Genomic DNA, 24,786 nt, shown 5'->3' with positions numbered 1-24,786 from the left:
GGTGCTCCTGTTAGGAGAAAACAGCACCAGCCCGGGGTACCTGTAGCGATGCACTTCCTTCCTGCTTCGTTTCGCTGCGACTATACGATAGGTGCATGCGCAGTAGAGTGAAAAGCCGACTTCTCTGTTAAAGTTAGGCTTTTTCACTCTACTGCGCATGCGCGTGCACGGAAGCAAGAAGGAGGAAGCACTGCAGCTACCCCGGGCTGGTGCTGTTCTCTCCGAACAGGGGCACCAGCCTGGGGTAAAAGGTAGGTGATTTAAGTCTCTTTGGCACCCCCAAGTGACTTTGCCTTTCCATGTCCTTTAAGGCATATGTCTTATTATTACATAATATAATTCTTTCACAATGATGGTTGATATCCCCGCAGTGAGGACCAAGCTTTTGGGTTTTTGCTGCACTACCACCATTGTGATAAAATGGGTGTGGTTTGAAGTGGGTGTGGTTAAAAGGGGAGTGGTCAAAACTGGCTTCCATTAGCGACCCTTCACCATATGTTCTAGAGAAATTCCGGCCCTCTGCACCGCAGAAGTTGGACAGCACTGCTATACATAGTTATATCAATGTTGAAAGGTAAGCAGGGCCATCCTTTTATTTCCAATAAAGATAACTTTCTTGTAAAAAGTGCAATATTTATAAATCCTATAGTAGGAATATCTTATTTCCATAGGCTTCAAATGAATATCTTGCTGTGGCAATATTGATAGAATACAGTGTGTTGCAGATTTACTGTTTTGCTGCTCATTGCAGCTTTGTCAAGAGAAAAAAATTTGCACTTGTTCACATCTGAGCACATGGTTTTTAAAAATGTGCACACAACTAAAAAATGTGCACACAACTAAAAAATGTGCACACAAAAGGATTTTTTGCGCATGTAACCTAGAAGAAATTAGAGTGTACCTTTTTTTCTATTTTGTATATGTAACTTCTTTTCCTCCCTGCCACCTCTCCCTCTCCATTTTCCTCTACTTTGTCTAGAACCTCATCTAATCTATCTTCCACTATCTCACTGTTCCCTGGCCACTATGAGGGTGATATGAGGGTGAGGGTAGGCAAGAAGTTAACCTGCACTCGACTCAATCCCACCAGCTTCCGACCCATCCTAGCAATCCATTTCTTTCTAATCAGTGTCATGTCACATAAGTAGAGCTGTCAACAGGGCTGGAACTAGGGGTAGGCATAAGGGGCACTTGCATGGGTGCTACAATGAGGGGGTGCCAGGTAGGTACATTTAGATTGTAAGTAAACTCTATGGGGCAGGGACCTCCATCCTCTTGTGCCTTTGACTCTTAAGGTGGCCATACACGCACCGATAATATCATACAAAACCTCGTTTCGTACGATATTCGGTGTGTGTATGGTATGTCGGCGAGTCGACCGATATCGCAGGAAGCTGCTGATATCGGCCGACTCGCCGATCGGACCAGTTTAAAAATTTTGATCGGGCGCCATATTAGGCACCTGACCAAAATCTCCCTTCAGCGCTGAATCGGCAGAAGGAGGTAGAAATCCTATTGTTTCTACCTCCTTACCTGCCGATTCAGCCCTGAATGGTGTGTGGCGGATCTGACGATGTTTCGTGCGACCATCGTCAGATCGCCACGTGTATGGCCAGCTTTACTCTTATTGCTACTGTATCTTGTATTTATTGTTATACTTTGTATTTATCTATTATCTTAACCCCCTGTTTGTATAAATGTATTCTACTGTACAGCGCTGCGTACATACATACTAGTCTGTGTATCACTGCACCGCCACTTGTCATTACCCGGGGGCAGCTATGCATAAGGCCAGCAAAAATGATGCTTTTTGACAATGTTATCAGTAGTTAAAAAAGATTAAAGATTAAGGCTGGTACAGGTTTCCAAAGAAGGTGGCAACCCTAACTGTAACATTGCTTGTGGCTTGTAAGAAAATAATATATTTATATTTATTGTACTAATAAAAGAAAAACAAAGCACTTTCCTAACGCACTGGCATTTTGACAACTGTATAATTTACGGACTACTTGCGTTACTACATTATAGATGCAAATATACATACAAATTTAATCGCAGCACGAAATAGCTAATTTTTCCTATTCCATCAACCATCATGGCTGACCTTGCTTCTTCGAACAGGAACTAGATGTCACTTTATATCCTAGAGCGTGAGGCCATCATCGCGGGTCGCGTTTTTAACTGACGTAGTTGTGCGTCATTCAAAAGAAGATGGCGGCGCCCGGTGGAGGCATGCAGAAAATGGAGAATTCGGTAGATATTCGGGAGGATCAAGACCTGTCCCGCGACAACTCCGAACCCATTCCCGGTTTTTCAGACACGGACGCTTTTGTTAAGGTTTAGGTTTATACTATTATTGATAATCTCCCTACACGTTTTGATAATTCGTTGAAATGTCACTAGACCGTAAAAAAGTGTTAACAGATTTTTTTGTTGCGTTAGTACTGAAGCTAACTTTTCCACATGTTTGAATAGAGTTTACGTTATAGTTTGTGTGGTAGGAAGTTTTGTGGAAGCAACAGAGCAGACGTTGTCATTTAAAATGAAATTTCTCTGCACACGCTTTGTTCTAAAGAATAACTACTATTAGCAAGTGTTGATGAATTCACGGCTTCCACGTTACATCAGGACTCAGTACTTGGGAGCTTGGTATAACTATATCAGCAACTTGTATTTATATTATCCATAACTGTACAACATTAACCCTTTCACTGCCAGCCGTTTTGGACTAAGCGGAACTTCTACTGCCAGACAGTTTTTGAACATTTTGCACTGTTTCACTTTAGGGGCCTTTCCTGGGGGGGACTTTTAGTTTACCCTGGAAGACAATATATTGTTTTTTTCAGGACAACCTAAGATTTTAAAATATGGTAGAAATTTTGTGTAATTCCAATTCTGTAACAAGATATAGGCTTCTAATTGTCTAAAAAAATGGAAAAAAAAAATATTTTCCACAATATAAACACATACACCAGAAACAAAAATTAGTTTATGCATGAAAATACAACTGATTTGGAAAGTCCCATGTCTCCTGAACGTGCCAATACCAAATATATATATAGTTTTATGGAGATTTATGGCCTGAAATCTATACAAATAGGTCAAAAACTCCCAGCAGTACACTACCAAATTTCCAAAGCACTGCTCCAGAATGCTGCTTACTTCAGATTTCAAGGCCACTAACAGAAGGTTTATCCCAGAAAATTATACATTTTAAGAAAGAACAGATTCTGGGGAATCTATAATAGGTAGAACTGCCTGTCTACTCCAAACTACCAAGTTGCAATGCTTTCCTAAAGTTATAGTAATTTTATCAAAACTTTTTTAAAAATTGCTCCAAAGCTTCCAGACTATAGTATCTTATCTCCTACAGGTCATAAAGTAACCAGATAAAACACCCTAAATATGAACGCCAGGGGTCCACTGAACAGTTTGATGCCCAATATGAATAGGTTTAGCTAAGTATGTGGCATGTAGGGGCCCCAATGTGAACATACCCCATATGTACTGTCATTTCTGTCATTTTAGCTTCTGCAAAATCAACACATTTACATCATTTTATGTAGAATAAAGCTACAAAAAGTATGTTCACCCCAGAATGCCATATATTCGTGGAAATACAAATTCCCCTGAATTCAAAATGGGTACCCATGTCTTTCTACTCCAAAGTACCAAGCTCAAAAGCTTTTCTAAAGTTGGCAATTTTGAAAACATTTCCAAAAATCCTCTCAAAGCTTCCAGTTTGCAGCATCTTATCTCCCACATATCATTAGGTACCAAGATAAAACACCCTGAATTTGAACGCCAGGGGTCCACTGAACAGTTTGATGCCCAATATGTATTTAGGTTTAACTAAGTATGTGGCATGTAGGCGCCCCAATGGGAACACACCCCCATATGATCTATCATTTCTGTTATTTCAGCTTCTGCAAAATCAACACATTAACATCATTTGTGTGAGATAAAGCTAGTAAAAAGTACACTCACCCCAGAAAGTCATATATTTTTGGAAAGTACACATTCCCCTGAATCTAAAATGGGTACCCATATCTTTGTACTCCAAAGTACCAAGCCACAAAGCTTTCCTAAGTTTGACGATTTTTATGACATTTCCAAAAATCACCTCAAAACTTCCTCTGTGCAGGATCTTATTTTCTACAGGTCATTAGGTACCAAGATAAAACACCCTAAATATGAACCCCAGATGTCTACTGAACACTTTGATGCTCACTGTACATAAGTTTATCAAAGCACATGGCACTTAGAGACCCCCCAAATATACCTTGTGCACACTTATTTCATGGCTTACCTTTACCTAATTCATAAACACATGGCAGTTTTATGAGGGGTGGAAGCTGCAGAAATGTAGGGTGACCCCTAAAAACCATATATTTTTGGAAAGTACACATTCTGACAAAGCCAACACGGGTAAAGAAGACTTTCTATACCAAAGTACCAATCTGTAAAGCTTTCCTAAAGTTAGTGGTTTTTATGACATTTCAGAAAATTGCATAAAAATGTTGCAATTTGCATTTATCTCACACAATTTCTGGCATACAAAGGCAAATCACCCAAAATAGGAACACCAGAGGTCTACTAAACAGTTTGATGCCCAATATGCATAGATATACCAAAGTCTGCGGTATGTACTGAACCCAAAATGAAAATAGCGCATATGCATTTCTCGCCTGCCAACTCAGCTTTTGAATACAGAGCCCCCTGACAGCGTATTATGTGCCGTAACACCCCCTAACTATAGAGAGACCCCAGAAAACCATATATTTTTGGAAAGTACACATTCTGATAAATTCAAAATAGGTATTTTTCTACACCAAAGTACCACATGGCAAAGCTATGCCTAAAACAGATTAGGAATACTAATACAGGGATAAAAATGCAATAAAACCACAAAAATTGTGTAAATTGATGAAACAACGAAATAAGTCACACAACAGTGAAATTAGTGGTTAGAATAGCTGATCCAATAGTCACTCTGCCAAAATAAACCGACTTGCCAGCCGGTGCAGAGAGGATCGCATTAGTACCAATAACGTAGGTACTACGTTGTTGACAGATAACTGCTTTTTTTAAAACAACGTAGTACCTACCTTGTTTGCAGGGAAAGGGTTAAAGGGGAACTCCTGCTTTCAAACCAACGTTTATTAAAGAGCCCCGCACACCACAGAAACCCCTAATATACCTATCACTGTAATCTGTTCCTTCACAAAGTATGAATAAATACAATTTTTATTTGCTGCAGTCCTACTGAAAAACAGTTCTCCTTCTGCGTCACTTGAAATATCGGGGGGGGGGGAAAATGGGACTAAAACACTGATGTAACAACTTCTCCACAGCTTTAAACTACATATACCACAATGCATTGCGCTGTGATGTTCCTTTCCCTATTGACATCAGGACTGCAGGGAGTTGTGGGATTTGAAAGTTGCAGGCAAGCAGGCAGCCTGAGGACAGTTGACTACGAATACGTGTTCTTTGAGTCTCAAAGTAGTCAACCAGATCAGCGGGAGAACAGGGGGCTAGGCTTAGGTAACTGTAAAAATATATTATTACATTAAAAAAAAAAAAAAAAAAAAGCTTAAAGGAGAAGAAAAGGCTAATAAAGTGTTAATCTCAAGCTACAGGCATACCTTCAGTTATTATTATTATTATTAACATTTATTTATAAAGCGCCACATATTCCGCAGCGCTGTACAATAAGTGGGTTTTATACATAGGACAAATACAGAGTAACATATAAAGCAATCAATAACCGATACAATAGGTGAAGAGGGCCCTGCCCAAAAGAGCTTACAATCTTGTCTCAATAGTGCCCTTAAGTCTCCACATATTTCACCTGTTCAGATGATCAGAAGCCAAGCAGGAAGATAAAAACGCTGAGCTGTGTAAAGAAAGTTCCCATAATGCCTCACTCCTGCACAGACACCCAGACCAAGTGAACATGCTCAGTTAGTTAGACTGTGATTCAGCTTCCTTCTGATTGGCTCAGATCCACATTCCTAAGGGAGGGGAGTGAGAGGGGAGCAGGAGAGAGAAGACAGCAGAAACCGACACAAGAAATCTTTTCACAGAGAAGTCAGTGCAGCGTTTCTGTGAGTGCTTATGGCTGTATTTATATAGTTTTTACCTTTCCTTCTCCTTTAAGTTGTGTTTGGGTGAAGTTCCCTTTTTTCTGGTCTCCCAAGTAACAAGATGTTCCTTGAAAGTTAGTTTACTGGTGAAAAGGCTCTCAGTGGTCCTGAAACACTGGCAGTAAAAATATTTTTCATTCTTGTAAGGAAAAAGCTCAATTGATTTATCTTTTTTTTCAGTCATTCTTATGGTACCTTTTGTTTTCCAGTTTGCCCTTGGAACAGTTGTTTCAGCAACAAAGGCTTCCACCGGTCTTCCACAGGGTGGGGATGAATATGATTTTTACCGTAGTTTTCCTGGATTTCGTGACTTTTGTGAATCCCAGGGAGAACACTTACTCCACTGGTAAGCTGGTGTTTTTTTTTTTGTTTTTCATTTGAATGTTATTATCTCTCCGTTATGGCTGCAGTTACAGGAAAAACAAGATGGGTTATATAATAAAAGGTGCAAAGTTGGAAGTTCTACTCACCTATAGCAACCAATGCGTAAGTGAAATTTCCTGATCATATGCACCAACATAGTGCTTTTTATTATATAATGGGGGAAGTCTTAAACACAACTAATGTAAGATTTTATGCATGAAGGGCTATTTCAGAGGTTGGGACCTATATAACAGTATACATTCCCTCGCTTAAAGGGAACTTATCATCAAAAATGTGCAAGCACTTTTTATAATGATCAAGTACCCCAGCCTATATATAGTGCATGTGCTTGTGACATAAGATCGGAGGACGTGTCAACCAATCCTGTGTCACATGCGTGTGCTCATTATGCAGGTGGGCTAGCACTCATGAGGGGCATTTTTCTAGGAAAACAGCTGTTTCCTTCTACTGGTATACTGGCTAAGAGCCTCCACATTCAGTGTGGGGGAGAAAAGGGCTTTAAAGGAACAGTAACACCAAAATATGAAAGTGTATAAAAGTAATTATGGTATAATGCACTGGTATAACTGGTGTGTTTGCCTCAGAAAGACTACTGTAGTTTATATAAACTAAGCTGCTGTGTAGCCATGGGGGCAGCCATTATAAGGAGAAAGGGCACAGGTTACTCAGCAGATAACATATAAAGACCCATTATATTCTACAGAGCTTATCTGTTATCTGGTTTTTAACCTGTGCCTTTTCTCCTTTTTTCCAGCTGGAATGGCTGCCCCTATGGCTACACAGCAGCTTCTTTATATAAACTATAATAGCGTTTCTGTAGCCAACACACCAGTTTTACCAGTGCAGGGCAACAGTACGTTATATTTTAATTACTTTAAAACTCTTATTTTTTATTTTTTTTTGTGTTACTATTCCTTTAAAAGAAAAAAAAAAAAGTGCCCTTTAAGGCAGTTTTTATGCCAGTAATTCAACTGTAGAACTGCACACAGGTAACTCGTAATTTTATTAACATAAATGTTACAATGGAAAATATACCCCCTTTTTTTTTTTTTTAATAAATTTATCTGAAGGATCATAATATAAGGTGGAGTTGTGGTTTACTGCAAACGGTTTAGCAACTTCCTATTACATGTTTGGTTTTAAAATCCATTCAATGACATATGGATGTAGAGATGCCCAAATTAGTATTTTGACTTCATGTATTTACTTGTAAGATATATTTCTTATTTAAAACATCTTATTCCTTTAGTTGAAGCCATTTGCTCATTCTTTTTATCATTTTATGTTTCGTTCTGTGATAGTATGAGCCAAGTTATGCAGTATCATGGCCTTCGTAGTCATATCCGGGATCGAAGCAGAGTCACGTTGCTGGAAGATAAATTTGATTTGCTTGTTGATGCCAATGATGTCATTTTGGAGAAAGTGGTAAGTTTTTTTTTTTTTATAGGATGTATTGCTTTGACCCTTGTGGAAATGAAATGAAAGTGAACAAAAATGAAAGTGTATCAAAGTAATAAATGTATTATGTACTTTTGCCCTGCACAGGTAAAAGCTGTGTGTTTGCTTCAGAAATACTACTATAGTTTATATAAACAAAGCTGCTGTATATCCATGTGGGTAAGCATTCAAATTGAAAAATGGAGAAAAGGCATAGGTTACATAGCAGATAACAGATAAGCTACATAGATTCCTGTTGAACTATACAGCGCTTATTGATTATCTGATGTTTAACTTGTGCATTTTCTCCCTTTCTTTCACATTGAGTGGGAACAAGGGACAGTGGGTAAAGGGCCCCTGCCATCACTGTCGGGACTCCAATGTATACCTCAACTAGCCTCTTCTATTGATAACATTTTGGTGAGACTAAGGGGCTAATTTACTAATCCACGAATCCGAATGAGAAAAATTCGGATTGTAAAATGAACATTTTGCGACTTTTTCGTATTTTTTGCAACTTTTTCGTAACCGTTTCGACTTGCGCGAATTGTCGCGACTTTTTCATAGCCAATAAAAATTTCGTGAATTGTCGCAAATTTTTCATTGCCATTATGACTTTTGTGAATTGTCGCGACTTTTTCATTGCCATTATGACTTTCGGGAATTGTCGCAACTTTTTTATTGCCATTATGACTTTCGGGAATTGTCGCGACTTTTTAATAGCCATTACGACTTTCGCAAATTGTCGCAACTTTCGTATTGAGAGCTCGAAAAAGTCGCGACAATTCGTGAAAAAGTCACAAAGTACCGATCATTACGAAAAAAACGCATTCGGACCCTTTTCGGATGTTCGTGGATTAGTAAATGTGCCCCTAAGTGATACCACAACTTCCTCAGCTAAACACAAGCGAGATTTTGGAAGTGCGGACACTTCCCTCAAAAATCCTTTCTGGAACAATCAGCTCCACAGACACTAGGGGGCAGACTTTGGTTCTTTGCAAAGGCATGGGCTCTGCACACTTCAGATCACTGGGTACTCTTTAGAGTACCGACTCGAGTTCCGAGACCCTCCCACACTTAATTTTTCATATCCAAACTTCCCTCGCAGCCCAACAAAAGAGAGGCCTTCTTGACAATTGTTTGCTTGTTAGCAGAGGCCGAGGTGATTGTTCTAGTACTGCCTCCTCTGTGTCCAAGGTGTGTCTATTATCAAGGCTTTCTTCAAAGAGAGGGCCAAACAGCATCTTCAGTTAACAATCCAGAGTTTACAGGACTTCTTCCCTGAGGAGAAACAGCTCAGATTACTCACATCCATCAAATATCTCAAGACAATGCAGAAACCAACAGTACAAGCCTGCATGAGAATCCTGGGACTAATGGTATCATCCACCGAGGCAGTGCCATTTGCTTAATTTCACCTTTGTCCCCTCCAAGCCACGATCCTTAGGCAATGACCCAGGACCTCCCTGCATCAACAGATGTCTCTAAAAAAGGGAACCAGGAGGTCCTTGGAATGGTGACTGAACCTACAGACAAGGCACTTTCATCTGACATATGTTTTTACTCCTCTCCCATTGCTCGCTCGAGTTCTCAAAATGATCCGCAGGGAAGTGGCTACAGTCATTGTAGTCCCCACTCGTTGGCCCAGGAGGTCATGGTACTCAGATCTTCTAGCTCTCTCTCTAGAAGCTCCGATGGCCTTACCTCCACGAGATTGACCTCCTTTGTCAGGGTCCAATATGTCATCAGAACCTGCACCTCTTCGCCTTAATGGGATGGCTCTTGAGGCTGCAATCTTGAGGGACAAAGGTCACTCGGAAGAAGTGATCCAGACCAGGATAAAAGCAAGTAAGAAACCACTTTCAGAATTTACCACAGGACCTTGTCCTTTTACCAGATCTGGTGCCCGCAACAGGACTTCAACTTTAGAGAATATAAGATCACTAGAGTCCTGGAATTACTTCAGTCAGGATTAATGAAGGGACTATACCTAGTATCCCTAAAATCCCAAGTGTCTGCTCTTTCTATCTTCTTTCAGGAGTGGCTAGCCCTATAAGAAGACATCTGCACCTTCTTACAAGGGGTCTCTAGAGTTGCTCCACCTTATTGGTAACCTGTCCCCCACCTGGAACCACCGTTTGAACCCTATCAAGTTCATCGCCCTTTCTGATATTTCAGGAAGGCAGAGCAGTCCTTTGGCAGTGCCGGGATTTCTCCCCAAAGTGGTGTCCTCTTTTCACGTTAAAACGGAGATCATCTTTCCTTCCTCCTGTAACAACTCTCGTAATGATAAAAAGGCAAAACGTCACATTATGCTGCTCTCTATAGCCTAATCAGTATTGGCTTAAAGGAACAGCAAAACATCAAAATATATTAAAGAAATTAAACCATAATGTACTGCTGCCCTGCACTGGTAGAAATTGTGTGTTTGCTTCAGAAACACTACTACAATTTATGTAAAAACCGTGATGTGTAACCATGGGGGCAGCCATTCAAAAGGACAAAAGGCACAGGTTATATAACCGCAAAATAAACCTTGTAGAATACAATGGTAACCGTAAATACAGGGCAACAGTAAATTATATTTTAATTACTTTAAAATACTTACATCTTTTGGTGTTACTGTACTCTTAAGCCATAATCCAATGTCTTGCATACTTGTACTCTTATCTTCAATACATGTTTGCATTGTCATGTGCATTGTTTTAGTCTACTTTTTACTTGCTAATAAGTCATACATGTTTCTGTTTTAAAGGAGAAAAAGTAATTTTGGCATTTTACTGCCAATAGATTCACCACATTTAGTGCCACCTAGAACAATATATTTATTCTGCAGAAAGCATTACCATACCGGAGTAAAGCACCTTAGAAACTTTCTCTGTTTGTTTAAGATAGCAGCTGCTATTTTAAGTAGCTTCATGTTTGCAGTATAGCTGTTGGTAGCTCAGATCACACATTCCTAAGGGTGGGGAGAGTGAGTTCTATGAATTCTTATGGAAGGGGGGAGCAGGAAAGAGGAGAGAACTGGGAAGACTCTTGCCCCTGGAATTAAGGGTTTTTCTGAAAGAGGAAGTCAGATACCAAACAACATGTTGGTTTTTTTTAAAAAGAAATCCTGTGGGTTTTTTTTTTTTGTTTGTTTTTTTTTTCCATAGAGGTCTTAGTGCAGTGTTTCTGTGAGTGCTTATGGCTGTATTTACGTAGACCTTTCTGATAAAGCTTACTTAGTTTTTTTCCTTTTCCTTTATATGCTTGAGAAAAAAAAATGAAGCTTTCAAAAAAAGTCTGTTAATTTATACATATTTATATCAATTCAATAAACATAGTGCCCATTAGGTAGTGGTGCAGATGGTGGCGCCAGCCTCAGCTGTGAATTATAGTTACATAGGGTTGAAAAAAGACCATCAAAGTTCAACCCTTCCAAGTAAACCCAGCACACACAACCTATACTTACCAATCTATACTATCACATACATAAACTATGTATGCAACCATTAATACTAACTGTACATATTAGTATCACAATAGCCTTGGATACTGTGCTTGTTCAAACACTCAAGAACTCATCCAAGCCCCTCTTGAAGGCATTAACAGACTCTGCCATTACCACATCACATTATGACGTTGTGAATAGAATACATGGAAAGCATAGGCTAATCTGAAACAGAGGACTATGGGTGGGGGTGGCTATGGAAGCCCCTTATTTAGTGCAGAGCTGGCAGACTATTTACATTGGTACTGTTAATTGGAAACTCATTAACCAGCAATTCACAAACTTTGTCACGTTCTCCAGGCAAAAAATTGCTCATAAAAATAACTACTTGGATAAAGGGTGGGGTGGCAGGACATACCAAGACCTGCACATTCTGTCATTTCCCAGAATTCGTGACAGGCACAGCACCACCCTCAACAATTCTCAACAGGCATAGCCTACCCCGCTGCGCGGATTCCAGTATTTCATGACAGATGCAGCCTCCAGAGCATCATGACATGCACTGTACTATTATCTTCTGTTTTCTTTATCCTGCTTCATACTTTTTCAAGTTTATATTTTTATTTCCCCCTTTCACCTGTTCCAATTTTTTTGTTTTTTTAATTAAAGAGATGTGCAGGAGACATTACATTTGCAGGCAGATTCCTCTATCAGCTTCTGATCGCTTTGCTCTTACAGTTTGCTTGCACATGTGGCACCCAGCGCAGCCCAATAGGGAACACTTGTCACTTTTGCGTCACTTCCGTCCACACATGTATGATTTTACAGGGAGAACCTTCAATATAGGGTTACTGCATATGTGTGCAGTAACCCCCAACCTTGAGTGTGGGCACTTAAAATATTAGCATTAAAATATAAGGATGGATATATAGGTATAGATGTATATACAGTGGTGTGAAAAACTATTTGCCCCCTTTCTGATTTCTTATTCTTTTGCATGTTTGTCACACTTAAATGTTTCTGCTCATCAAAAACCGTTAACTATTAGTCAAAGATAACATAATTGAACACAAAATGCAGTTTTTAAATGAAGGTTCACGTTATTAAGGGAGAAAAAAAACTCCAAATCTACATGGCCCTATGTGAAAAAGTAATTGCCCCCTTGTTAAAAAATAACTTAACTGTGGTTTATCAATTTCAATTTCAATATCAATTTCTGTAGTCACCCCCAGGCCTGATTACTGCCACACCTGTTTCAATCAAGAAATCACTTAAATAGGAGCTACCTGACACAGAGAAGTAGACCAAAAGCACCTCAAAAGCTAGACATCATGCCAAGATCCAAAGAAATTCAGGAACAAATGAGAACAAAAGTAATTGAGATCTATCAGTCTGGTAAAGGTTATAAAGCCATTTCTAAAGCTTTGGGACTCCAGCAAACCACAGTGAGAGCCATTATCCACAAATGGCAAAAACATGGAACAGTGGTAAACCTTCCCAGGAGTGGCCGGCCGACCAAAATTACCCCAAGAGCGCAGAGACAACTCATCCGAGAGGCCACAAAAGACCCCAGGACAACATCTAAAGAACTGCAGGCCTCACTTGCCTCAATTAAGGTCAGTGTTCACGACTCCACCATAAGAAAGAGACTGGGCAAAAACGGCCTGCATGGCAGATTTCCAAGGCGCAAACCACTTTTAAGCAAAAAGAACATTATGGCTCGTCTCAATTTTGCTAAAAAACATCTCAATGATTGCCAAGACTTTTGGGAAAATACCTTGTGGACCGACGAGACAAAAGTTGAACTTTTTGGAAGGTGCGTGTCCCGTTACATCTGGCGTAAAAGTAACACAGCATTTCAGAAAAAGAACATCATACCAACAGTAAAATATGGTGGTGGTAGTGTGATGGTCTGGGGTTGTTTTGCTGCTTCAGGACCTGGAAGGCTTGCTGTGATAGATGGAACCATGAATTCTACTGTCTACCAAAAAATCCTGAAGGAGAATGTCCGGCCATCTGTTCGTCAACTCAAGCTGAAGCGATCTTGGGTGCTGCAGCAGGACAATGACCCAAAACACACCAGCAAATCCACCTCTGAATGGCTGAAGAAAAACAAAATGAAGACTTTGGAGTGGCCTAGTCAAAGTCCTGACCTGAATCCTATTGAGATGTTGTGGCATGACCTTAAAAAGGCGGTTCATGCTAGAAAACCCTCAAATAAAGCTGAATTACAACAATTCTGCAAAGATGAGTGGGCCAAAATTCCTCCAGAGCACTGTAAAGGACTCGTTGCAAGTTATCGCAAACGCTTGATTGCAGTTATTGCTGCTAAGGGTGGCCCAACCAGTTATTAGGTTCAGGGGGCAATTACTTTTTCACACAGGGCCATGTAGGTTTGGATTTTTTTTCTCCCTAAATAATAAAAACCCTCATTTAAAAACTGCATTTTGTGTTTACTTGTGTTATCTTTGACTAATAGTTAAATGTGTTTGATGATCAGAAACATTTTGTGTGACAAACATGCAAAAGAATAAGAAATCAGGAAGGGGGCAAATAGTTTTTCACACCACTGTAAGTATGGTGGCCTTTAAAGTAACATAGTTCATAGAGTGAGGTGCACCAAAACTTTTGTTATTGCTGAGGTATATTTAAAACATAATTTTGGCCTAAATAAACATATTACATATTTTTAAGGGCATTTTACTTGATGAAGCATCTGGACTGAATCGGAATCAGCAACCCATCCTCCCTGCTGGCCTTCAGCCTCCAAAGACAATTGTTTCCAGCTGGAATAGGAAGGTAAGAAGTTGATATTCTTAAAATGTGCTTTGTTTTAACCATACAGATGAATATACAGAGATATAGACCTGACAGCAACCTTTAATACTTGTTTGACAAAAAGTTGAAAGGACCTTCATCCTTGTACTAAATAAAAGCATATTGGATTTGATAAGTAGGTACATTGTTTGATTTTTTTATAAATATCCCATGGAGCCCAAACCTCATTGCGGTAGTCTTCAAGCCATGTTGGTGTTTCTGCAGGAGTTTTCTGCCACACTCCAGAAACATGCAGGCAGGTTTATTAGACTTCTGGTAAAATTGTCCCTACTGTGTGTGAATGTGACAGAGTTCTTCGACTGTATGCTCCACAGGAACTGACCTCTGTGTTGGTCAGTGCTGCAGATTGTTGCCAGAAAATAAATAACCCAACTTGTATTATGTGTGTTATATATTTATTTATTTTGCAGACTAGTGATTTAAGCAAAAAAGGAAAATCTGAAACTTTTCGACTGCTTCATGCTAAGAACATTTTGCGCCCCCAACTTAAGTTTAAAGAAAAGATAGACAATTCCAACACTCCTTTTGTTTCAAAACTCTTTGTGAAGCCCAATGCACAAAAGCCTCTTCCAGAAGGTGAGTTATGGCCCCTATTGCTACTGTTGAGAGTATTTTGATCTTTCATGAATCTAAAATTAATTTTTACATAAATGAGCCCTAATAATAATAAACTAGCTTTTATTAGCAAATATATGTCGAACTGAAACCTTTTCACAACTTGATCTGCATTTACATTTGCAATTTCTTACAGATTTAATCTCCTCTTCCATACCTTCATAGTTCTCCTTCTTCCCATCCTTACATTTTAAGCCTTCAGATACACACCAAACTGACCACTTCATTCTTATAAATACATACACACCTATTGGACTTCATCAAAGCAATTCCCTACCTGTGGAGTTCATTACAAAACATAAAAAGTCCAATACCCAGTAGAGTTACAAATATTTCCTTAATAAGTACCTCTGTTGTGAAGTTTACACTCTAACCTATTAGCCTGTAATAACTCACACACATCATATTATCCTTTTATCTCATTACTAACAGTGATAATATTTCCCCAACATAAACTGCCCAATTTGACTACATATTTTATACCTTGTGTGTCACTTATTTTATGACCTTGTGGGCAGGGCCCATATTACCTACTGTTATCCGTTTGTCTGTCAGTTTTGTATCCTTATGTACATTGCTGCAGAATATGTTAGCATTAAAAGACCCAATTATTTAAAAGCGCTATTTAAGTTGTGTAACTTTTTTCATTTAAAGTTTTACCAATGTATTTAGAGTCTCCCACATTTGGATATACTTTAATTATATTTCTGATTGTTCTCATCTGGAAGCTTAATGAAAAAATTCCATCTAACTTATCAGTTCTCAGGAATAGACTAGAAAGGCAGCAGAGACAAGAGGATCTGGATGTTCCTCCTGCTTTGGCAGATTTTATTCATCAGCAAAGAATGAAGATAAGCGAAGAGGATATGTAAGTATAATGCAGGGTTTTTTGTGTCTGTCTAAAAATGTTTCTAGCAATAGTTGGCAAAAAGTGCCTAATAAACTATCTACAGCAGAATCCCCCTTTTTACAGTTTTCAGGGAACAAGGAAAAAAATAATGTAAAATCCAGGAAAAAATATCAGGGAAATGCATTATGGCTTATATGTTAGTTTGGCTACAAAAAATATTTAAAAATATTTAAAAATATTTAAAATGCAGGAAAACTTAATATGTGTATGTAAATTTGAGGCTTCACTGTATAACTTATAGAGCTATTTTTATTATGACATTTATTATGGGGTATTTGTGCGTAAATGTCAAGGCAAGTGGGTTCTGATGTGTTGGGCAGCCCTACTGCATATAATCAATTGCCTTTGGCCGCAGGCCAGTGCTCCTGTTTGCTGAAAAGTGCAACGGCCAAGGTACTATCCTTTGCAAATGCGCCGCCTTCTCTGCAGATTTTGCTGCTATTCTCTTTGATATTCGAGACAGCTTGCATGCACAGTAGAGTAAAAATCCTAACTTTAAAATTTAAGTTTTGAATTTTACTTTACTGCACATGCACGCAATAGTAATTTTGTAGGTTATTTTATATCACACAACCTAAAATGTAGCAAACTGTTCTGGTGAACAGAAAATACTGTTTGCTACGTGCTGTCCAAGTTTTCCATGTAGTGGGAAGAGCCAACACAGCACATTATGGGGGGCCAGATTATATGCTAAAAATTTTACAAGTAGATGTTTGTTGATACTGTAAGTGGCCTGAGGTCTAGTGGTTCCAGAAGGGCTAAATTTACAGATAATACTCAGCAACCAACTCAGGTACACAAAGACTACTGAGCAATGTTCCCTCTAAGCTGTGTGCTTGTGCACACACACATTTAGTCCTGTGCACACAGCAAATTTTGGTGCCCACAAAGAAATTTTGTGTGAAAACACCAAATTTTGTATCTATTCCGACCTGAGCACACCATTTTTTAAAATGCCCACACAAGTTTAAAATGTGCTCACATAGTCCAGAAGAATTAGTGGGAACATTTGTGCTAAGATTATTCCTGTTTAAAATTGCCATCTTGAGTTTCAACTGCTTGACCCAGGCATTTGTAAATACTGGGGTCATCTCTGATCTCTTTTTGCTAACAGCTATGCAGCATACTTACCAAATAAATCATTTTAGAGTCCCCTGTAAGGGAAGACACTGGTAAGTCTGGTAATGGTTTTCTTTGTTGCTATCTATGAAGCAATTAAGTGTAGCCTGTATTCAGTTACAGTGCACAATAACAAAGTGGAGACAGTATCTGAGATTTGCAAATGGGATGCTTTATTAAATGTCCATGAGAATACTCACGTGTATAAAACACTTCCCAACATATTCAGCCTTATCTGAAGAAACAAATTTAGAAAAGGGTTGAATAAGTCCTCAAAGTTTGGTGTTCTTTTTTTTTAATAAAGTTTGGAGCATCCCACTTGCAAAACTGTGGTACTGTCTCCATTTCCTGGCTGTATATGCTGACAAGGAAAAGGCCAGGGAGTGTACCTTCCATTGTGTTTTAGTTACTACATTACCATGCTTTCCTTTTTAAAGGTTCTGTCATCCCTATCAGTATGAATTGGATCACTTTGTACCCTTGGAATCGTCAATGGAGAAGCCAGATATTCAGGTGAGACCACAAAAAGGGCAGCCTTTTAATTTGTGTAAGTAATGAGGAATTTGATTTTAATAATTCTAAAAGATCTGTTTTGTCAACAGCCCGTCCTCTCCCTGCAAGATGTCCCATGTAAGTTTGTGATGAAGCTGGAAGACTTAGTGGCACTGAACGAGAAACTGCTACAGTGTGCAGAGTTTGCAGTGGATTTAGAAGTAAGTGATTTGTTTTTTTTTTAGGGATGTTTATGTAGCAAGCTGTGTGCAGAACTTTTTTTTTTTTTATATAAATAACCAATCTTTCTTTCTTGAAAGCATCATTCCTACAGAAGCTTCCTAGGTCTTACATGCTTGATGCAGATTAGCACTCGGACGGAGGATTATATTATTGATGTGCTGGAATTAAGGAGCAACATGTACATTTTAAATGAGAGCTTCACAAATCCCTCTATTATCAAGGTCTGTAAAATGTTATTTTCCCTTTACACCTCAGGGACCCGATTAATGGTGCCTTATTATTCCTTGTTGCAATTTTGTTTTAGGTGCTTCATGGAGCTGATTCAGATATAGAGTGGCTTCAGAAGGATTTTGGCTTATACATAGTAAACATGTTTGACACTCATCAAGCAGCACGTATTCTTAATCTTGGTCGACACTCACTTGATCACCTCCTCAGGTTGTATTGCAATGTGGAGTCAGACAAGCGATATCAGCTTGCTGATTGGAGAATTCGGTGAGTTCCAGCATAAATAATTTACAAACTTTAAACCAATAAAGTATTACCTGTACATAAATTGAAACATTTGTATACAATTTCAGCCCCTTACCTGAAGAAATGATTGAGTATGCTAGAGCAGATACACACTATTTGCTTTTCATATATGACAAAATGCGAACAGCTCTACTAGGTGCAGCCAACAAGCAGCAGAACCTTCTCCAATTGGTATGGCAGAAAAGCAGGGACATTTGTCTGAAGGTAAGACTTTTTCCTAAATGTAACTTTACAAATGCATATATAGAGAATATCCTGACACAGTGTATTTCCTACAGAAATTCACAAAGTCAATCTTTACAGAGGATTCATATCTAGAGCTATACCAAAAGCAAAAGAAACACCTTAACACGCAGCAGTTGACTGCCTTCAGGCTCCTTTTTGCATGGAGAGATAAAATAGCTCGACAGGAAGATGAGAGCACAGGGTAAGGAGATATATGTGTTTATATGATGTCTGTGTCAAGGCTGTTGAATTATACTAAAACATGTCTTTTTAAGTGTTTAACAATAATACATTTATTTTTAATATTGCAGTTATGTGTTACCAAATCACATGTTGCTGAAGATAACTGAGGAACTGCCCAAGTGAGTGCATCATTGATTTTCTTAAAGTATCTTTAATATTCAACAGTTTTAATTCTAAAGCTACAACATTTTAAACTTCAGAAAATTGTATTGCCAAATAGCCCTTTTTTTTTTTTTCTTTTTGTGCTATACTGACCAACACCAACAATATACACCCTATGAATGTTTTTTTTTTTTTTTTTTTAAGAATTTTTGTATGTTCTATTTTAGGGAGCCACAAGGAATCATTGCTTGCTGCAGTCCAGTGCCTCCACTTGTGCGACAACAAATCAATGAATTATCTCTTCTTATTCATCAGGCGCGTGAGACCCCGCTTCTAAAGGTATGTTATTAAATTAAGCAACTGCGCGTCATGCTCAAACCATCTACTGTTTTAAAGGTGTCTACACTGATTTTGTGTCTTATTGGGAGACCAGGTAACACCAATCGAACATGCCTCATTGGAAACCAGACTATTGTAAGCTTGATATTATGGACAACTATGTGAACCTATTCAAGAATCTCGCCAAACTGGAATATATATATATATATATATATATGTGCTTGAGAGAGGGTCAGCACTCACAGGACTTATACAAACAAATTATTTTATTAAAGAGGAGACTAACGTTTCGGCTAGCACTCTAGCCTTTTTCAAAAGGCTAGAGTGCTAGCCGAAACGTTAGTCTCCTCTTTAATAAAATAATTTGTTTGTATAAGTCCTGTGAGTGCTGACCCTCTCTCAAGCACCTTCAACATTATTTGGACCTGCACCCAGGCAACAGCAACTTATCTATACGTGAGTGCCGGCATTTACTTGGAAGTTTATATATATGGGCTGTGTGTTCCCTCTGAGATCACATGACCAGAAATAATGTAGCTTTAACTGTAACAGGTGGAAGTGTGGAATAAAAGGGCAGATTCTGTCCATTAATTGGCTAATGTGACCTAGCATGTATGTGTGTCCATTAATTGGCTAATGTGACCTAGCATGTTTGTGTGAATCCTATGATCCCAGGAGGTGGCCCCTTCATTCTTAAAATGGCAATTTTCTATTTAGGAATACCCAACAGCACATACTGCTAAAGTATATTTTTATGAAAATGGTTTATTTAGATGAAGCTGTGTGTAAGCTTGTTAAAACAATATATTTTATAGAGACCTACATTGTTTGGGGGTATAGTTTTCCTTTAGCAGATACATGGCTGAAACAGATTTATATTAAAAAGTCATTGCTCTGTTGCTATTCATTTATTGGGGCATGAAAAAGCACATAACAGTGAGTGATGTTTGCACAATGAGCATGTAGAACTTCAGGAAGAGGTTAGTTATAAGCCTGGCTACAGGTATTTAAGGTACGCCATGCCAGTACAGCCAGATTCAGCAATGGCAGCCCCCTCATAGAAGAACATGGGGGATCAGGTAATGGAAAAATATTAGGCTACTACTTTTATGGCAAAATTATAAATAGCATGCGAAGAAAATGTTATTTTTCATAAATGATCAGTTTTCTGGAAGGATGGGAGTGGCCTATTTAGAACCTGACACACGGAGATCTTCCTGTATGCTTACATCACATCATCACGTCCAGGCTTCGCCCTTACTTTTTTCCTATTGGACCAATTCAGTGGGTGCTTGTGCACTCCAGTTGCATAAATTGAAAGGTAATCGGTTTCTCCCTTGCAGTGGCATAGGCAAACTGACTCAACATATCACAAATCTAACATACTGTTACAGGAAGCAATGTCAGACTGACTGGAGCCAAGGCCAATAGGAGTTAAGTCTTTATAGGAATCACAATCCCATTAATACATAAAATCTAGAAGCCAGAGGTTCCAAATAGAAGCATAGTAAAGATGCACCTACCCTGTATCCACCCCTCAGATGTGCTGTGCCTATTGTGGCTATTTATTATTCAGTGTTCTACATGTATGCAAGGAAAAATGTGGTTCCATCCACACCAAACTCAGTGACTGTATCTCAGTGAGAGAACCTGATAAAGGGTCAGGCATAAAATCTATGTAACACTAATATGAATAAATTTTGGGGTGTTCTGGTTTCCTCCCAGACTCCCATCCTGACCACTTTGGGAATGTGACAAAATATATTTAAAAAATAATACACTGGGACAGAGACTTATGTAAAAATGATGTATAATCTCTTTAAAGGAGAAGGAAAGTCATTTTGTCAATTTAATGCCAATAGATTTGCCACATTAGTGCCACCTAGAACAATATATTTATTCTGCAGAAACCATTACCATACCTGAGTAAACAGCTTTAGAAGATTTCTCTGTTTGCTTAAGATAACAGCTGCCATTTTAAGTAGCTTCCTGCCTGCAGTCTAGCCGTTAGCTGATATCACACATTCCTAAGGGAGGGGGGAGGGAGTTCTTAGCATTCTGGTGGGAGGGGGAGCAGGAGAAGGGGAGAGAGGAAATAACTTTGCAGGCTCTGGCCACAGGAATTAAGGATGTTTCTGAGAGAGTAAGTCAGACACTGGAACATCATGTTTACAAAAAAAGAGGCAAAAAAATCCTGTGTTTCTTTTGATAGAGTGTAAGTAAGAGAGAGTAAGTGCTTATGGCTGTATTTACATGAAGCTTACTTAGTTTTTACCTACCTTCCCCTTTAAAGCACTGCAGTATGTAAAGAATACAAATAATAATAATACAAATAATTTTACTTATGCCTATTTGAATCTATCTGACAACACATCTTTTCTGGGACCTGTAACTCTGCATGACTCAAAATGCATTTGGACTTTGACCATTTCTAAAATAACCTCTAATTTCTACTTTCCTTTGCAGTGATGAACATATCATATGCCAAAGGCATAACATTAATAAAATATTAATAAGTTTACCACTCTTGCAGAATTGATTGCAAGTACGGGTATGGGACATGTAATCCAGAATGCTCAGGACCTGGGTTTTTCCGGATAAGGGGTCTATCTGTAATCTCCATACTTTAAGTCTTCTAAAAAATAATTTAAACATTAAATAAACCCAACAGATTTGTTGTGCTTCCAGTTGGATTAATTATATCTTATATCAAGTACAATGTACTGTTTATTATGGAGAGAAAAAAAGGAAATATGCTTTAACATTTTAAAATATCTGTTTAAAATGAAGTCTATAAAAGATAGCCTTGCTGTAATTTGGGGCTTTCTGAATAATGGATTTCATTCTGTTTATATTTACAACAACTATTTTTTCCCCTCCTTTAGTCAGAAATAAGCAGTGCAAAGAAGAAGGGTCCCATGGCAAATCCCGAGGTAAAATGTCAGTGTATTAGTATGCTAGACAGTAATAAAAGAATGATGATGATAAATGACCTGCTTGTCTTCTCTTACTCAGAGAATGGAGAATTTGCTTTTTGGCCCTCACGACACATCTTTACAGTTGGCAGATAATAATCATCTCTACAGTGGGACAGGTAACTCAAATGGTTTCTTAAACATACCTCCCAACATTTTGAAAATGGAAAGAGGGACAAAAAAAATGACGAAAAAAATGCTTATTTTTGCAACCACACCCCCTAAATACCACTCCCATTTGACTAAATTTGGCAGGTTATTTAAAGTTTGAACACATTTATGGGGGTTTTGGGGTCTTGTTTTATGTGTTATTACAGTTTTGCTGATGAAGCTGAAATTGCCCTTAAGGCTGATGCCACACGAGGTGTAGGGCTGATTTTTTCAGCAAGCGGAAAAACGCTTGGCGAAAATTCACCCCTACGCCTGCTTCTTGTGCCTGCACCCGAATGAATGGAATACGCTCGGGTGCAGGCACATGAAGCCGATATACGCATGAAAACGCGAGACTTTGCATTCTCTCGCATTTTCATGCGTATATCGGCTACATGTGCCTGCACCCGAGCGTATTCCATTCATTCGGGTGCAGGCACAAGTAGCAGGCGTAGGGCTGAATTTTCGGCAAGCGTTTTTCCGCTTGCCGAAAATATCAGCCCTACGCTTCGTGTGGCATCAGCCTTAAGCTGCAAGTCTCAGTTCCCCCAAGAGACCTGTTTAGCTTATTAGTTACAATTGTATCTCAGTGCAGGTGTGGCTTGTTAAGTTTTTCTGGGCTCTCTGCCAAATGCCCACTTATTTAACTAAATATGAGAAACATTGTTTCTAAGTGCAGGTGAAGCTTGTTAACTTTCTGGGGTTTCTGCCAAAAGCTACTTTTTAATTACATTTGTATCTTTTTTTAGTGTTCATTGCAGGAGATCAAAGGGAAATGAGGAACTTTTCAGTAAGAATCTGGGACTGAGGGTTGAGCTGTCAAAAGAGGCACTGTTCCCCGAAAATTGGGACAGTTGGGAGCTATGACTTAAATGCAGTTGTTGCCCCACTTATATTACATTTTTAGTGAACATAACGGTTATCCCGGAGGGACCAAAACAAAGAGCAGAATGTTCATGTTTTGTCTTTACTGTCCTCCATCCCTACCACTGTTATTTAGTGCCATTTTCTTCCATTCTGTCTCATTTCAGTTTTATTATTCCATTTATTTTTTAGTATATTCCAGTTATTCCACATTATATCAAAATTGCATAATTTACCATGTAGCATAATACATTTGTCTCTCATCTTATGCTTCAGTTTCATTTCTTTTATAAGGATTAAAAAAAAGTGACAGTACTAAATATACTGAATATATAAATCATTTTCATAATACGGGTATGGGACCTATTATCCAGAATTCTCGGGACCTGGGGTCTTCCGGATAAGGGATCTTTCCGTAATTTGGATCTCCATACCTTAAAGAAATAGTAACGCCAAAAATGAAAAGTGTATTAAAGTATTTAAAATATAATGTACTGTTACCCTGCACAGGTAAAGTTGTGTATTTGCTAAAGTAACAGTACTATAGCTTATATAAATAAGCTGCTCTGTAGCCCAGGGGCAGCCATTCAACCTGGAAAAAGGAGAAAAGGCACAGGTTACATAGCAGATAACAGATAAGCTCTGTAGAATATAATGGGGCTTTATCTGTTATCTGCTATGTGCCTGTGCCTTTTCTTCTTTGAATGGCTGCCCCCATGGCTACTCAGCAGCTTTGTTTATATAAACTATAGTCTTTTTCTGAGGCACACACACTAGCTGTACCAGTGCAGGGCAACAGTACATTATATTGTAATTATTTTTATACACTTTCATTTTTTGGTGTTACTGTTCCTTTAAGTGCGCTTAAAAATAATTTAAATATTGAGTAAACCCAATAGGCTTATTTTGCCTTCAATAAGGATTGATAATACCCTAGCTGGGATCAAGTACAAGGAAAAAAAGAAATCATTTCTAAAAATTTGAATTATTTGCTTATAATGGAGTCTATGGGAGACGGCCTTTCCGTAATTCGGAACTTTCTGGATAGCCAGTTTCCGGATAACGGATTCCATACCTGTACAGGAAAAAAAAATTATAGCTTTATTACAAGAAATGTATTTTAGCATGTTGCTTTTAAAAGTAGTTTTGCTGTTCCCTAAACTCAACGCAAGTCAATTTATAAATTATATATACTTATGCTTGCCCCAGTTTGTTTCCTCCTATTAATGATCGCACGTCCAAAAAAAAATATTTTAAATTCTTGTACACTTAACTAACTACTAGCTATTCTGGGTCTACTTAACAAACCAGCATGAACCAGAAAGTGCAAAATTGCAGTAATTTTTTTTATTGTAGTGTTTTGGTGCAATTTTTCTCGGAAAGGCTTGGTGATTAAACAGCAGGACTTGTTACTGAATGCTTCCTATTATAGTGCATGTGGACAGGAATGATAATACAACACAGGGTTGATTATTATGGAAAAAAGGCTTCCTTGTTTTTAATTGAAACTTCCAACTTGTTACATTATGTAATACAGGAATAGGATCCATTATCCAGAATGCTTGGGAACTTTGGTTTTCCAGTGATCCAGCTTTTTTGTGGGGAAAAAGCATGCATTGTCCTATGATTAAGCCGCATCACTACTAGCAATGTTTTACTTGCGGCATACTGAAGAGTAGGCAAGGGAAAGGCATTTTCGGGAGATTTGACGGCTGTGGTGACACATTTACCACA

At 38.5% G+C, this 24,786-nt stretch overlaps 1 protein-coding gene across 4 annotated transcripts in view; it reads left to right on the top strand.

The window, feature by feature from the left end:
• The first annotated feature begins 506 nt into the window (after nucleotides 1-506).
• Nucleotides 507-24,786, top strand: part of exosc10 (exosome component 10) — a 29,885-nt gene continuing 5,605 nt past the window's right edge. For 3 of the 4 annotated variants that reach the window (XM_012966338.3, XM_012966337.3, XM_012966336.3), the window contains exons 1-17: nucleotides 511-574; nucleotides 2,148-2,337; nucleotides 6,359-6,495; nucleotides 7,835-7,958; nucleotides 14,098-14,202; nucleotides 14,652-14,817; nucleotides 15,616-15,724; nucleotides 17,323-17,398; nucleotides 17,488-17,598; nucleotides 17,698-17,841; nucleotides 17,925-18,115; nucleotides 18,202-18,358; nucleotides 18,433-18,581; nucleotides 18,691-18,741; nucleotides 18,952-19,063; nucleotides 21,949-21,996; nucleotides 22,079-22,157. In XM_012966338.3, coding sequence (XP_012821792.1) covers nucleotides 2,212-2,337; nucleotides 6,359-6,495; nucleotides 7,835-7,958; nucleotides 14,098-14,202; nucleotides 14,652-14,817; nucleotides 15,616-15,724; nucleotides 17,323-17,398; nucleotides 17,488-17,598; nucleotides 17,698-17,841; nucleotides 17,925-18,115; nucleotides 18,202-18,358; nucleotides 18,433-18,581; nucleotides 18,691-18,741; nucleotides 18,952-19,063; nucleotides 21,949-21,996; nucleotides 22,079-22,157 — 1,885 coding nt within the window. In that variant the 5' untranslated portion in view covers nucleotides 511-574; nucleotides 2,148-2,211. 4 annotated transcript variants of the gene reach the window in all.

The sequence above is a fragment of the Xenopus tropicalis genome, chromosome 7, assembly GCF_000004195.4.
Source record: "Xenopus tropicalis strain Nigerian chromosome 7, UCB_Xtro_10.0, whole genome shotgun sequence".
NCBI lineage: Eukaryota > Metazoa > Chordata > Amphibia > Anura > Pipidae > Xenopus > Xenopus tropicalis.
Note: the sequence above shows the minus strand (reverse complement) of the source record. Positions and strands in the feature narration are given on the sequence as shown.